General features: G+C 41.1%; 1 protein-coding gene across 4 annotated transcripts in view; it reads left to right on the top strand.

Annotated features, from left to right (window-relative positions):
• Positions 1-16,168, top strand: part of banp (BTG3 associated nuclear protein) — a 144,034-nt gene that overhangs the window by 83,719 nt on the left and 44,147 nt on the right. For 2 of the 4 annotated variants that reach the window (XM_055649052.1, XM_055649056.1), the window contains exons 7-10: positions 3,357-3,596; positions 9,263-9,430; positions 10,724-10,861; positions 14,265-14,335. In XM_055649052.1, coding sequence (XP_055505027.1) covers positions 3,357-3,596; positions 9,263-9,430; positions 10,724-10,861; positions 14,265-14,335 — 617 coding nt within the window. The remainder of the gene's footprint in view (positions 1-3,356; positions 3,597-9,262; positions 9,431-10,723; positions 10,862-14,264; positions 14,336-16,168) is intronic. The other 2 variants (XM_055649055.1, XM_055649053.1) reach the window with 2 other exon arrangements.

The following is a 16,168-nucleotide window of genomic DNA, read 5'->3' as shown; positions in this document are numbered from 1 at the left end:
TCTCACTTTGGGGCGGTTTGAGCTCCCGCATTGGGACGGTTGAAACTTCTGCGGCTTGCAGTCCCCGAAATCGGCAGCTAACCAGGGCACGCGAGCTTTCACGATGTGAAAGTCCGCAGCTCCCGCAGGTTGGAGCACCAAAGGCCGACCCCTGGCAAAGGGATCGCCCGCTCCAAGATGTTAAAGCCCGCAGGCTCCGCGGTTTTGGAGCACTAGAAGTCCCAAACAAGAGGCTGCCAACTCCACAATGTTAGGCCACAGTGTAGACGGAGATACGACATGGATAAAGTCACACCTCCGTCGAGGAAAGAGATTTTAAAACGTTTCCCCTACCACCCCGCACAAATACAAAAACTAAAGATAAGCAAAAACATACATTTTACAACAAACTAATAACACAAAGAATGAAAAGACGAAGACAGAACGTTGGAGAGGCAGCCACCGTGTAGCTCCCCCTGGTGGAAAATTGTTAGATTTAAGAGTGACAGATCCTCAAGACTTTTGTTTTAAGGTTGGAGTGTTATAGGAATAGGTTAAATAATTGCAGGTAAATTTGTTGTAATAACTGAATATAGGTCCTCCCTAGCTCATTAATATCTATCCCGAGAGTGAGTGGTTGAAACCAAAACAGATACTTTTGCGACGGCAATCATCACATTTTGCAAGATGCTCAAATCCTGTTTCCTGACTATTTGCTTATTTTTTAACCAGGTCAATAATTTATCTAAATAAAATGAATTTCAAACTTAGCCAAGTCTCCGAGGATGGACTGCATCAAATTTTGGAATTTCAGTTAATTGACAAGTATAGAGTCTTCCATATCCATTACTTTCCATTCCACACTTTACACATGAGGTGATGGAACAAGCTGCCAGAGGGAGTAGTTAAGGCAGGTGCCTTAACATTTAAAAGACATTTGGATAGGTACATGGATAGGAACGGTTTAGAAGGATATGAGCCAAATGCGGGTAATAGTACTAACTTAGATGGGACATCTTGGTTGGTGTAGACTGTCTTTGATTGCACTACTGACTTTGGTTTTTGCACTATTATAGTTATCTAGTATTACAGTTATTAATTTATTGTATTTTTGATTATTGTATATTACCTGTGTGTTACGTCTATGGTTCTGTTAAATTGTTTGTTGTTTAAATACTTGACTTTTAATCGCTTGTTCAATAATATTCATATTGGCACTTTCTGATCAGTTGATCATTTTAAAGGTGTCAGGGCATTCTATTGTTAATGTTGACTAAATTTCCAACAAAAAAAATATTAAGGCAACTTATGTATGCTTCCTCGTTTCTGCCCTTGTACTTTTTAAAAAGAGAAGTGATACAAATACATTTTCAAATATAATATATTTTTACTGCATCAAGAGAACTTTGGAGAATTATAATTAGACATTACATTGTTCCTACATACTTCCTTTTAAATTCTAGGAAATGATGCAGTCTTTGAGATTTGTCATTCAAGATTGCCACAACTTTCATCATTAAAGTTTTGTTTATGCTAATTTTGGGGAATCTTGTTACTGATTTAGTATTAATTTCCTGAGGATGTTTGTTTTTTTTTTCAATTTCCTATGCAGGGTAATCATCCAACGTGTTTGCCAATTTTTAATTTCATTTTATAGTATCTCAACTTTTCAAAAGACTTATTTTGATCTTGACTTTTTTAAATATAACAGAATAATAGAATTGTTAAAAAAAACAATTCCATGATCTACTTTATGTCTCCCAACGTCTGATCATTTGACCATGTACCTGTTACACTGGAACGATAGTGGTCTTCTTTAAGCAGAGTATAGTAGGGAGAGGTTAAACATGTCCGCAAATACTTCTGCTAGCTGATTTGCACAGGTTCTGCGGACGTGGCTGGGATCTCCATATGGGCTAGTAGCTTTCCATGGGTTCACTCTCAGACAATCATAGAAAATAGGTGTAATAGTAGGCCATTCAATATGATCATGGCTGATCATCCAAAATCAATACCCCATTCCTGCTTTCTCCCCATATCCCTTGATTCCACTAACCCTGATAGCTATATCCAACTCTGTCTTGAAAACATCCAGTGAATTGGCCTCCACTGCCATCTGTGGCAGAGAATTCCACAGATTCACAACTCTGGCTGAAAAAGTTTTTCCTCACCTCAGTCCTAAATGGCCTACACCTTATTCTTAAACTGTGACCCCTGGTTCTGGACTTTCCCAACATCTGGAACATTTTTCCTGCATCTAGCTTGTCCAATCCCTTCAGAATTTTATATGTTTCTAAAAAGATCCCCTCAGGAAAGGCGAGCTGACATCTGCAGGTTGACAGTGGTAAGAGGCTGATAGGGCGGGTAACCTCAGCCTTGTCCTTCATGGCTATTGACCTACCCATCTTTAGGAGATACTGTCTCAAAATGGCTGCCTGCATCATCAAGGGCCCACACCATCCTGGCCATGCTGTCATTTTACTCCTGCCATTGGGCAGATGGTATAAAAGTCTGAAAACTGCAATGTCCAGTTTCAGGAACAGCTTCTTCCCAACAACCCTACGAACTTCAACTAAACTCCAAATTACCTTGCTTACTTACACCAGGGACTTTGGGCTTATTGTTTTGCACTATATTGGGTGTTTTATTGAACTATTTAATTGTTATTATATTATCTATTGAGTACTGTGTTATGCTGCAGCAAGCAAGAATTTCATTGTTCCGTTTTGGTACATATGACAACAAAATACTCTTGAAGTTCATTTCTGATTTTGTCTTAGAAATTATATGCCCTGAGGTAGTGGTTGATTATCTTTGTAAATCATGAATATCAAATGTATATCAGAGTGTAGACATATGTTTTGCCTGCAAGGAAGAAATTTATCTGAGTCTTAGTTTTACTGATGATCTTGATTTTTGGTGAGTACTCTGAAAGGAATATTCTGGACTTTTGAAGAATGCAGTGGCCAAATGATGCCTTGCGAGGTGAATGGGCAACACAATTGGACTGCTTTGATCAGTTTTGCAGTTATTTCATATTCATTTTATCATAATTTTGCCATATCTAATCATGCTATGTATGTATGTATTTCCAAGAAAATATATTGTTGAACAATCAGTTAAAGAGAATTATGGCTGCTTTTTTTTACCCAATGTTCCTCCAGCAACTTATGTTACATATAGTCATGACTTCCATAAAAATCAATATTGATTTGATGAATATGAATAAGCTTTTATTAAAAGGATAATACTGAAAAACAAATCAAGACCCAATCAAATTTTATGGAATAAGATTTAGGAATTGTTTTTAAAATAGTTTAATTGGTGCTGTTATGTATTTCTCCTGAATTCTGATTTTCATAATTTTTTTTCCACAGAGGATTTCCCAAATGGAACATGGTTAGGTGATGAGAACAACCCCGAGATGCGAGTCAGATGTCCTATCACTCCTGCTGATATGCAACATGTTGCCACAAACTGCAGAACGGCCGAAAAAGTGGCATTGACACTTTTGGATTATCTGTTCCATCGTGAGATACAGGCTGTGTCCAATCTCTCAGGGCAAGGAAAACATGGCAAAAAGCAGCTGGATCCTTTAATGATTTACGGAATTAGATGTATGCATCAATTTTTTTTTCTACATACCTGTTAAAATGCTATTTTCTGCATCTATTATAGTGTTCTTTTTACATTAACCTATTTATTATTTAGTATAAAATAAACTATTATAATAAGTATTGGCAAATATTTTTTCTGCAGTACTAGGGATGGATTAATTGGTATGAACATAACTTAAGTGTGTTACAAATACGAAAGATAATTTGCTGTGAACAATATGCATCATATCTTTGCCATTTAAATTTATTGTTCAAATTGGTAAAAACTGAGAATGAAAGAAAGAAAAAAAAGAAAGATTTTTGTTTTGGGCAAAAATTCAGGCTGGTTTATATCTTAAATATTATTCTACCAATCAGTAATTCCAGATTTGTTGTTTAATTATCTTCTGATTTAATTTAGTAATTGCATTCAACCTATTTCATGTGGATGCCAAAGATTCCATGGCATTCTTAAACAAATAGTAATTTCTTACTGTTTACTATTCAAACATCTAAACCAAGGGTTGGCAACCTTCGGCCGAAATCATCCGGCCCGCAGGCGGATTATTTTCCTGTAATCATCCGGCGCGCCGAAGAGCGGCCGAGTGCCGAACTCTGGCTATACCGCATCCTGCGCAAAACTGCCGGCACGGCCGTGCTCCTTCTGTGAACACGTGATTTGATGCCTGCCATCCGGGGCGGGATCCACGTGTAGACATGATAGATGCGGCCGGCCCTCCGCTCACAGACATGCGTCCTGGCTCCTATGCAGAACAAGGTTGCCGACCCCTGATCTAAACTAAGGATGACACTGTTCACATTGCTGCATGCAGATTGACTGCTAGGTTTCCTATTTTGAAACAAACGATGGCACTTTATTAACATCAGAGTGCTCTGGGATGCCTTGAACTTGTGAAAGGGAATATTCAGATACAAGTATTTGAGCTTTTATTGCAATTTTATGAAAAGGACCAAGTGTAGGTTAGTTATCCCATGGAAAGTGAACATTTGAGACCTTAACAACAGCAATGAAACATGCCTGACTTTCTTTAGTGAATTAGTATTGAGAAAATGGAGTAGATTCAGAAATCATGTCACACAGAGTCACACAGCGTGGCAGCAGGCCCTTTGGCTCAACTTGCCCACTCCGCCCAACATGTCCTATCAACACTGGTCCCACCTGCCTGCGTTTAGCCCATATCCCTCCACACATATTCTACCCATGTACCTTAATGTTTCTTAAACTGTGCGATAGTGCCTGCCTCAACTACCTCATGTGGCAGCTCATTCCATATGCCCAACACTCTTTGTGTAAAAAAAAAGTTGCTCTTCAGGTTCTTTTTAAATATCCCCCCCCCCCCCACCCCACCTCACAAACCTCTGACCTCTAGTTTTCGAGAGACTGTGCGTTTACCCGATCTATTCCTCTCACGATTATGTACACCTCTATAACATCACCGCTCATCCTCCTGCGCTCCAAGGAATAAAGTTCCAGCCTGCACAACCTCTTCCAAAAGCTCAGCCCTAGAGTTCTGGCAACATCCTTGTAAATTTTCTCTGCACCCTTTCCAGCTTGACAACATCCTTCCCAAAACTGAACACAATATTGTAAATGTGGCCTCACCGACGTCTTATATAACTGCAACATGACCTCCTAACTTCTATACTCAATACTCTGACTGATGTGCACCGACCACCCTATTTACCTGTGTCGCCACTTTCAAGACACTATGTACCTGCATCCTAGATCCCTCTGCTCCAACACTCCCCAGAGCCTGACCATTCATGGTGTGAGGTATGAGTAAATATCACCAAGCTTGCTTGTGCATGATCAAGGAAGTCTCAAACTTAACTGCCTTTTCCAAGTTGCGCACTAAGTTAGACTCTACATCTAGTGTCCTTTTTGTAGAAGTACTCAAGTGTGGAATCCTCAATGTGATATACGTCCAAATTTCTCGGGATTTGGATTTTTTTGAGAAATGAATGTACAACAACAACCATTCATGAAACTATTCATGAAAAGTCTGAAGAAGGGTTTCGACCCAAAACGTTGCCTATTTCCTTCGTTCCATAGATGCTACCTCACCCGCTGAGTTCCTCCAGAATTTTTGTCTACCTTCAATTTTCCAGCATCTGCAGTTCCTTCTTAAACATGAAACTTCCCATTGTCTCTTGGATTTCTACTAGTTAAGCATGACAAATCTTTTAGAACTTTTTATTGACAGGTCAACGCTGATGCTGTCAATTATCAAATTGAATTATCAGAATAGAATATATGTAATATTGAATGAAAAGTACAGAATAAAGATACTGGCCCCAGCCACTGCATCTTACTGTTTATGTTCCACAAGTTTATCTTCCCACCCTTCGACCCAATCTTACCACATTTCGTAGCTTATCCTGGAGTGCCTGTGATTTGCTTCATTTCTGGGCTATCAAGGGTTGTCATTAGCAGAAGTAAAAGGGTTCCTTGATAGGGTGGGAGATGTAATTTGCCTAGCACGTCTCATGCTATCTTTTTTCAGAGCAGGCGATATGTTTCCAGCATTAACTGTGAATGATACCGCATGACTATGCTGTGGAATGCGACTACACATGTTGGAATTCGTAGCAATGAAAGAGAGCAGCTGGGGCAACTCGATGGGTCAGGCAGTATCTATGTGGGAAATAGGCAGTCAATGTTTTGGGTCTATACCTTCACCTGGAACTCTTCTCTATTTGAGTTTACATCTGCCTTGGAATGGGATCTTTGGTAATAATTGTATTATTGGCAAATATATTAGGGTAAATGTGTTGTTCTAATGAAGAGTCTTGTCAGAATACTGGAGATAAACTGTTCCAGTTGGTGGGAAGGTCAAAGTCTATAGGGCACAGATTTATGGTGATTGGCAAAAGAATAACCTTTTTACAGAACAAATGGTTAGCGTTTACCATATATCAGCTGAGGGTGGTGAAGGTCGATTCAAAAGAGAATTTGATCAATTGGGGGGAAAAAATCAGGACTACAGTGAAAATATTGGGGAATGTGATGAGCTTCAATGTTCCTGAGGAGAACTGGCACGGACTAAGAGGATCGATGTCCGTTGTACTGCTATGGATGAAGTTCTCCAAGGAAGCTTGCTTACAATATTCTTTCAGTCATGTTAGTCTTATCACTGTTACTTGATTGTGAGTCTGACTTCCAGGAGATATGCTGACTCAAGGCTCGCTGAGTTGAATTTCACTTGGCTGCCAATCTTAATGGAACTTGCTTGGAGTGCTCATTTATATTTGATAATGGGACATTACCACGATATGTGAACAAATCCTTTTTCTGCTTTCTCAATAGAAGGATGCCAGAATTATGTAAAATGATTCCAGGAATAAAGCATTTGACTGATGTCAATGTTTGTCAGTGTGACAAAACACTAAGCCTGAAAGTGTTATTGACTGAAGTTGACTGGTATACAGCCCCACACCATTTTGCAGCCAATATTAACTTGTGTTAGATGTATATTAAACTTCAAGTATACAACTATCACACACTATTGTCAGCATTTAAATATTTGGTTTTCTTGTTTCTCATGGGGAGTGCTGACAGAGTGACTAAGTTACTGCACTATTACCCACAGTTTTGTCATGTTAATCCAAATGCATAAAACCAGTTTGCACTATGCTAATTGGAGACTTTAACTACGTTTGCACTTGAAAAGTGATGCTAGACTCAGTAATAGCAACCATGAAATGAGTGGATTGTTGTATAAACAATACCAGATCTCCAATGCCTTTCAGGAAATGAGATCTGCCCTCATTATCTCGTCTGGCATATTTATGTTTCCAAACCCACTTATGTGGTTGGCTGTTCAATGACTTTCCGCTTCAGTATCAATTAGGAATTGACTTGTGGTGCCAGCTAGATCAACAGGTGGAAAACAAATATGAGCGGCACAGTGATGCAGCAGTTGAGTTGCTGCCTTACAGTGCTAGAGACCTGGATTCGATCCTAACTGTGGGTGCTGTCTGTACAGAGTCTGTATGTTCCCTCTGTGACCACGTGGGTGTTTTCCGGGTGTTCCGGTTTTCTCCTGCATTCCAAAGACATGTAGGTTTGTAGGTTAATTGGCTTCGGTAAATGGTCCCTCGCGCGTAGGTTAGAACTAGTGTATGGGTGATCGCTAGTTGGTGCGGACTCAGTGGGCCAAAGAGCTTGTTTCTATGCTGTATCTCTAAGCTAAAATAATTTAAAAAATTTTTAAAGTCGCATAAAAAATTTATGTCAAGGAAGTAAGTAACAAAAGCATCATAAAGTTGGGCAAAGAGTGAGTCTGAAGAAGGGTCTCGACCTGAAACGTTGTCTATTTCCTTCGCTCCATGGATGCTGCCTCACACGCTGAGTTTCTCCAGTGTTTTTGTCTACCATAAAATTGGGCAATGTCAGTTGAGGGAATGGCGATGATGTTTTGGATTGGGACCCTCCTTCAGACTGATAGTAGTGGGGGAGAGAAAGCAGGTATGGGACAAAGTTTGGCAAGTGATAGGTGGATACAGATGAGGAGGGGTTTGATTGGCAGATGTGTGTAGGAAATGACAAAGGCTAGAAGTGAAATGGAGACAAAGCATCCTTATCTGACAAATAGACACAAAATGCTGAAGTAAATCAGCGGGTCAGGCAGCATCTCATGAAAGAAGGAATGGGTGACGTTTCGGGTCGAGACACTTTTTCAAATGTTGCCTGACCTGCTGAGTTCCTTCGGCATTTTGTGTTTTGCTCAACATCTGGAGTTCCTTGTGTCTCAACAAAAGCATCATGACCAGGGGCATTTCTGTCTATTATTTGCAAATGCCAGATTTTTGTTCTGGGATGACTTTCTGTTCTTTCAGCTTTTTGTATTGAGGGCCATTACTTAATGATGACCGAAAATGTTTATTTTTGTGTATTTTTATTGTATTGTGAGATTGCTATACCATCTATTTTCCTGTGAAAATGAACAATGCATGACCTAGATCATTTGCTATTAGTTTCAGGGTCTGAATTTGTAACTTGGAATAGTTTATAATATTGGCTGCCCTTAGCCCAAGCACAGTCCATTGCAAAATGACCAGAATATATATATATTTTTAATCACCTCCATTTAGTGCACTAGTATCAAGATTCTCTTCACTATCTACATGAAGGCACCTATGATTCAATGTTTATAAACTGAAGTTGTGAACATTTTCGAAGATTGTTTTAAATTAGACAGACAAGGGATCAGAGGTCACCAGTGCCTTGTTTGCTGTACTGATATTGGATTTTTGGGCCACGGCATATTGTAATACTTTGGGTGTGCAGGATAGCCATAGGTGGATTCAGATTTAATGGCACCTGGGTGACATAGGGTGTGCCAAAACTGACCTCCACAGAACAAAGGGGGACGTGGGGGGGAGGGGGACTGCTGAGAACTAGGGACCTAGTGGGGAGGTTGAGGGGGACAAAGAAGGGATGAGTACTTATTTTAACTTTGCAACGCCTTTGTGGCGTCTCTTTTGTGTACTTTGTATGCAAAAACAAAGAATTTCACTGCCCTGGCCAGGTATAAGTGACAATAAAATATAATCATCGTGATCAACTGGTGGCGATGCTTTTTCAACTGACCAGGTTTACACTAATTTGCTTGTAATCGTGTATCTAGTACAAAGTTAAATATGCAACTTTTTAACACTTGTAGGTCATCTTTTTCATAAATTTGGAATCACTGAATCGGATTGGTACCGAATAAAACAGAGCATAGACTCTAAATGTCGAACTGCATGGCGCAGAAAACAGCGTGGACAAAGCTTGGCGGTGAAAGGTTTTGCCCGAAGGACGCCCTCATCTTCGGTCATGAGCGGATCAGGTAGATGAGGCAAATTCTCGTTGCTTAATGACTTCAGTCCATGATATATAACTTTAAGCGGGATTTTTCATGCAGAGTTTAAATACTTTTTCAACTGTTCTTTCTTTCATTACTGCACTTTGGCTTCCATCGACTCATATCACTGAGGCAGACTTGCTCTGTCATCATTGTTATTCCTCCTGTGCCCTCGTGATGACCAAATTGGGGTTTTACATCATGAAAAACCTAAAGTTGCCGTCGACTACAAAGGAAAATGTCAGTCCATGAAATATTTAAACCATTAACTGTATAAGTGAGCAAAAAAACAAACTGCTGACATAACTCAACAAAGCAAGCAGGGGGTGAAGTTCAATAGTCAATAGTGTTTTATTTGTCACATTAGCAACTGCTTTTTGCATATATTACTCTTGCGGGCACAACCATTTTTGACGCCATTATTCAAAGTCTCGTCGGCCCGTTTGGCCATCTTCGTGTCCAGGGGACGCCTCCTGCAGCCGATCGTATAAAAAAACGGCACACACTTCTCCATTACATTTTTCCCTTCTCAGCTTATTGCTATGCCATCTAGTGTTGGACATTTCCACCTTGGGAGAAAGGTTCTCACTATCTATGCCTCTAATAGCCTGTATGCCCTATATTTGTCGATATCAATCGATCCCTGTTCATGTTACTAATTCTAACCATAATTATTATTTCCCACCAGTGAAGCTAAAATGACTGGGTTGTAGTTACTATATTTATCAGCCTTACAGTTCTCTACTCCTTAAAATTATGGCCAGGACCTCTTTAGTGTTTTCTCCACCAGGTTTAAGAAGTTTGCCATCTTGAACCTGCTTTTTTTAAATCAGTTTTCTGCCTTTTCTTCACATATTCCTTTATATTGAGTCCCCAGCAACATTTGGAGTAAGGAACTGATGTAAAATACTTAATTCCTACTTACTGATTCAAATCTATGCTAAATATAGTTGAAACAAGTATAAAATTCACAACGTCGATAATACTCAACATTATTTGGCTGGTCAAGGATTTTCTCATAATTAGATCACAGTGTCTAGCTTTCCAAATGCTGTGGCAGTGAACAGGATTTCACATGTCATGTGTTTAACTATAGGCTGCAAGTTATGAAAGGCCTTATTATTGATATTAGAAGGATAAAGGCCAGATGCAGGCAGGTGGGACTAGTGTAGATAGGGCATCTTGCTTGCTGTGAGATGGTCCCGTTTCCATGCTGTATGAATCTTGAGTGGTTCTAATTTTATCTAACGTGAATTTGAAAATTGTTTTCCTTTGTTGAAGGGGGAATGCAAGGGTCAGTGCCATCATCAGGAGATTCACAGCAAAACCAGGCCCAAACACTACACTATGCATTGGCAAATGCTCAGCAAGTTCACATCCATCGCATCGGAGAGGATGGACAAGTTCAACAAGTAGTGAGTATTGTCAAGATATACCTCAGTAAAATTAATCTAGTCTACCAGTCCATGTCGGGGCTTAATCGGTCAATTTGTTCCATGATCCCTACACATGTGTAGTCCACTGATAAATTGTCAAAGAAGATAAAAAATCCCCAGGATAAATTAATTTCCATTTCTCAGTTATAGAAAAATGGTTAAGAACATTACATTACGGGGGCACGGTAGCACAAAGGTAGAGTTGCTGCCATACAGCACTTACAGCGGCAGAGACCCGGGTTTACTCCTGACTACAGGTACTGTCTGTACAGAGTTTGTACGTTTTCCCCGTGACCTTGTGGGGTTTCTCCAAGAAGTTTGGTTTCCTCCCACACTCCAAAGAATTACAGGTTTGGAGGTTAATTGGCTTAGTACAAATGTAAAATTGTCTCTCGTGTGTGTAGGATAGTGTTAATGTGCGGGGATTGCTGCTTGATGCGGACTCGGTGGGCCGAAGGGCCTGTTTCCGCGCCGTATCTCCAAACTAAACATCAGAGATGTCTTTGTTCCAATCTTAAAATTTCTGTTCATTTTGGAATACTTCCTTTAAATTGAGAAATTCATAACAGTTCACTGTTTAAGAAAGAACTGCAGATGCTGGAAAAATCGAAGGTAGGCAAAAATGCTGGAGAAACTCAGCGGGGTGAGGCAGCATCTATGGAGCGAAGGAGTAGGTGACGTTTCGGGTCAAGATTCTTCTTCAGACAGATCAGCCAAAACAGTTCATTGTTCACTTTTTGTAAATGACATGATGATTGGGATTAAGTGTCATGATAGCACATGGACTGCTGACATTGTAGGTAGTGTAGATGGGAGCATTTAAATTATAAAGATGTTAATAGATTGAGCAAAATTAACAAAACTGATGGATATTAATGTGGGGTCATCCAATACCATGGACCTTATAAGGATGGAACAAAATTATTTCAAAATAAAAGTTCACGGCTGCAACTCAAACTTGCAAACTGTCTGGGTTATGATCATTTCTCAGAAATGGCACCCTGCCCTAATATGGGGTAGATCATTCGAATGATAAGGATGGAAAAGTAATCTGAGTATTTAGAAAACTGGTAACCATATAGATGAAAGCTATGCTGCAGGTATCCGAAGCCCTTCTTAGATCGCAAATGGAATAAATGAAGAGTTCTGGACGCTATACCCGTGACGAAATACATCGGCTTTGGAGAGGAATGTAGATTTATCAGTGATACCTCGTCTGTGATGATTGAGTTATGAGAAGTTACACAAACCTGGGATATACTTTCTGAAATTTAAAACAAATAGGGATAATTGTGTTGATTTATTTTTTGTTAAGGGGAATTGATGGGATGAATATTCTGGTACACTGCTGAGCATTATTCCACAGAGTGCTTATTTGTTATAGCGCCTTTGATCTTCAGATTAATCACTCAGAGGTACATGACCTTGTTCTTTGTGCCAGATACTTGCTGTGTCCTTACTGCTGCTGCTTGATGCTGTGCTGGTCTACAGCTGTGAACCTTGTATTTGCAGGTGCTCTTGTGGCACCTCTTTCACAAGTGTTGGTCGAGATCCAAGGATCTAGGCAGTCTTTCAACACTTGGTGCTGCTGCTCCCCTTCCCCAATAATGGTCCATGCACAACATGCTAGCTGAGATTTAACCTTCAGCCCAACATTGCAGCAGTGTTGCCTGCACTAAACTGTCTAACATCTCCACAGTGAGCCATGGGTGATTTATTACTGGAGGAGAGCCATGTACTTGGCACAGGAACAGACAACCAGGATGATGGCGGTTTGCACCGGCCCCCATCATCTACCTTCTCGTTACCACAGCATGCAGTAAACGGAAGAGCAGGCGCTCTGCCAGCTTCCCTGCAGCACTGTGCGTTTTAACACTCAGTCCTCCAGTACTATCATTCATGGGAACACAGCCTGCGTGATGAGCGAGGTATGGTGTAGAAAGAAAATAATTCTGCAGTTTGGATAGAGAAGAGGTAGGTACAGAATCTGAAAATTAAAGTCAGGTCTTTCAGGAGTTAATGTTATCTGTAGAAACACTCATCAGGATTGCTAGATCAACTATTACTTTTAATTCCAAGGTTGCTCCATTTTGTCCACATTAAAGATTACAAGGCAGTGTATTTGTTACAGGTTATACGTGGTGTCATTCAGTGTTTAAAATAACTTAACAGGGAAGACATTTTATAAACAATAGACACTAGGTGCAGGAGTAGGCCATTCAGCCCTTCAAGCCAGCACTGCCATCAATGTGATCATGGTTAATCATCCACAATCATCAGTACCCCGTTCCTGCCTTCTCCCTAAAGCCCCTGACCCCGCTATCTTTAAGAGCCCTATCTAGCTCTCTCTTGAAAGTATCCAGAGAACTGACCTCCACCACCCTCTGAGGCAGAGAATTCCACAGACTCACAACGCTCTGTGTGAAAAAGTGTTTCCTCATCTCCGTTCTAAATGCCTTGCCCCTTATTCTTAAAATGTGGCCCCTGGTTCTGGACTCCCCAAACATCGGGAACATGTTTCCTGCCTCTAGCGTGTCCAAACCCTTAATAATCTTATACGTTTCAATAAGACCCCATCACATCCTTCTAAATTCCAGAGTATACAAGCCCAGACGCTCCATTCTCTCGGCATATGACAGTCCCGCCATTCCGGGAATTAACCTTGGTGAACCTACGCTGCACTCCCTCAATAGCAAGAATGTCTTTCCTCAAATTAGGGGACCAAAACTGCACACAATACTCCAGGTGTGGTCTCAATAGGGCCCTATACAACTGCAGAAGGATCTCTTTGCTCCTATACTCAACTCCTCTTGTTATGGAAGGCCAACATGCCATTCGCTTTCTTCACTGCTGGCTGTACCTGCATGCTTACTTTCATTACTTTCTTATGTTTCTATGTTCCACATGGCCTAGGCAGCAGCAATGGACTGCCAATAATTGCCCTTTAAAAGTTTTCCTGTGTTTATGGCTTGCCTAGAGAGTGGCTTTTGATCAAATGGACAGTATGTAAAGAGATGCTATGGGTTTCCAAGAAATGTGTTTTCTATAAAATGAAGCTTCCAATATGGGACGTAATTTTATGCAGATGTAACATGTACACTTGATTTTCCATCATTCATTGTCACGTGAAATATTTTAGTCTTTGTGTGAATGGTTAGAAAATTAATGGAATATTTGCAATATCTCTTTGTTTTAAAGTGGTCTTGTTTTGTGGTTGCCATTTATAATATTTTGCATCTGTATTGTTAAATCATCGTTAAATACATTTTTGATTAATTTGTTCCTTCAGCCTTTCTCCTCTGGTAACGTTTGTATCCTTGTGATCTATTTTCAGTCAGTAATACTTTTTCCTCTTTCCTTTCCATGCCTTTTCTGTCTACTGGCTGTACAGGGGCACCTGCATATCGCACAGGTACCACAGGGAGAACAAGTACAAATCACTCAGGATAGTGAGGTAAGACTTCAAAGATTCTCTCTTTTGCGTTTTTAGATCACTTTAGGTTCAGGATCAATATAGTCACGTACTGAGGTACAGTGAAAAGCTTTGTTTTGCATGTTATCCAATCAGATCAGATAATATTATACATAAATACAATCAAATCAAGCTTTTTATCACTAATTTTATACCATTGGTAAACCACAAAATTTGCATAATGAATATTGTTTATAATAACGTCCATCAGGATTACCTGCAGATGTTGTTGTCAGATTGGTACGTACAAGAATTGTATTCTTAGTACAGGTGCACAACCTTTTATCCGAAAGCCTTGGGACCAGACACTTGTCGGATTTCGGACATTTTCGGATTTCCGAATGGAAGATTTTTAGCGTAGATTAGGTAGGTAGCGCGGGCGGCTTGAAAAGTCTGGAGCAGCTGCCTCCTCCCCAGAGACCGGGGAATCATTGTAAATCATTGCATAAATGTTAGTCAGTTAGTTTGGAGGGATTTTATGTGGTGGTGGTGGGGTGGGTGGGTGAAGGGGTAAACTTTAATTCTTAGTCCCCTACCTGGTCGGCGACTCCCAACATCGCGGAGCTGGGGGCTCCGTCCGGCCGCGGGCGGCGCCGGTTGTAGCTCCGACCCCGGCAACTCGACCCCTGGCTGCGAGGCGCTCCAAATCCAGCGCCGCCCGCGGCCGGACGCCCGCAGCCCCAGCTCCGCGAACGTTGGGAGAAGGCGGCCTCAGCGCCCTGGAGCTTACCGCACAGCGACCCGGTAAGGCATTGCCCGCTTCCCGCTGGTATCCCAGCGCTGCGACGCCGCCGACTCCCAACATTTGTGGAGCTGGGGCTGCGGGCGTCCGGTCGCGGGCGGCGGTGGATTTGGAGCGCCTCGCAGCCAGGGGTAGAGTTGCCGGGGTCGGAGCTACAACCGGCGCCGCCCGCAGCCCCAGCTGGGAGTTGGCGGCCACAGCGCTGCGGAGCTTACTGCACGGCGACCCGGTAAGGCATTGACCGCTCCCTGCCTCTCCGACCAGGTAGGGGACTAAGAATTAAAGTTTACCCCTTCAAACCCCCCCCTTCACATAAAAGCCCTCCAAACTAACTGACTAACATTTAAGCAATGATTTACAGATGTTTAAGTGTCTCCCCGGTCTCCGGGGAGGAGGCAGCCGCTACAGTAGTACAGACCTGGGTTGACCGTGGGTCGTTTCGGGTCAAGTTTGGCGCCAAACGCGAGCTTTGGTGTGCAGACGACATCCTGGAAAAAATGGCCGGTTTTCGGAGTTTTTCGGTTTCCGGAACACCGGATAAAAGGTTGTGCACCTGTATTGATGTTAGAGTGGTGTTGGCTTACATGCGAATGTGACCTTAATACCAGCTTTATTAACTTGTGCGGGTGCAGATATTGTCACTATGATTCACAATGAAGTAATTTTTGTATACATTCTCCAAAGTTATCATGTTCAATTTTAAATTGCTGTAATTCTTTAATTCCTCAATGGGTGGAGTGGGCATGATTACACTATATAATATTCTTGTTTTGTTGGAGGCATATGATTCAAAATTTATATATTCAGTTCATGTGACTTTGATGTTTGGCAAAAAATTAAAAATAACTGCTGAATATCAAGTCAAGAGTGTTTTATTTTCATGTCCCAGATAGAACTATGAGATTCTTACTTGCAGCAGTACAACTGAATATGTAAGCATAGTACACTGTAAACAATATAATAAACGAGTGAAGGAATGATGGAGAAGGTGAGGACAGACTCTACGATGGCAGTATAGAATGGAAAATGGAATATTCTACCTATTTCATGTGAAGTTCTGGCGAGCGTAATCC

The sequence above is a fragment of the Leucoraja erinacea genome, chromosome 17 (genome assembly GCF_028641065.1).
Source record: "Leucoraja erinacea ecotype New England chromosome 17, Leri_hhj_1, whole genome shotgun sequence".
NCBI lineage: Eukaryota > Metazoa > Chordata > Chondrichthyes > Rajiformes > Rajidae > Leucoraja > Leucoraja erinaceus.
This window is presented reverse-complemented; position numbering and strand designations above follow the sequence as displayed.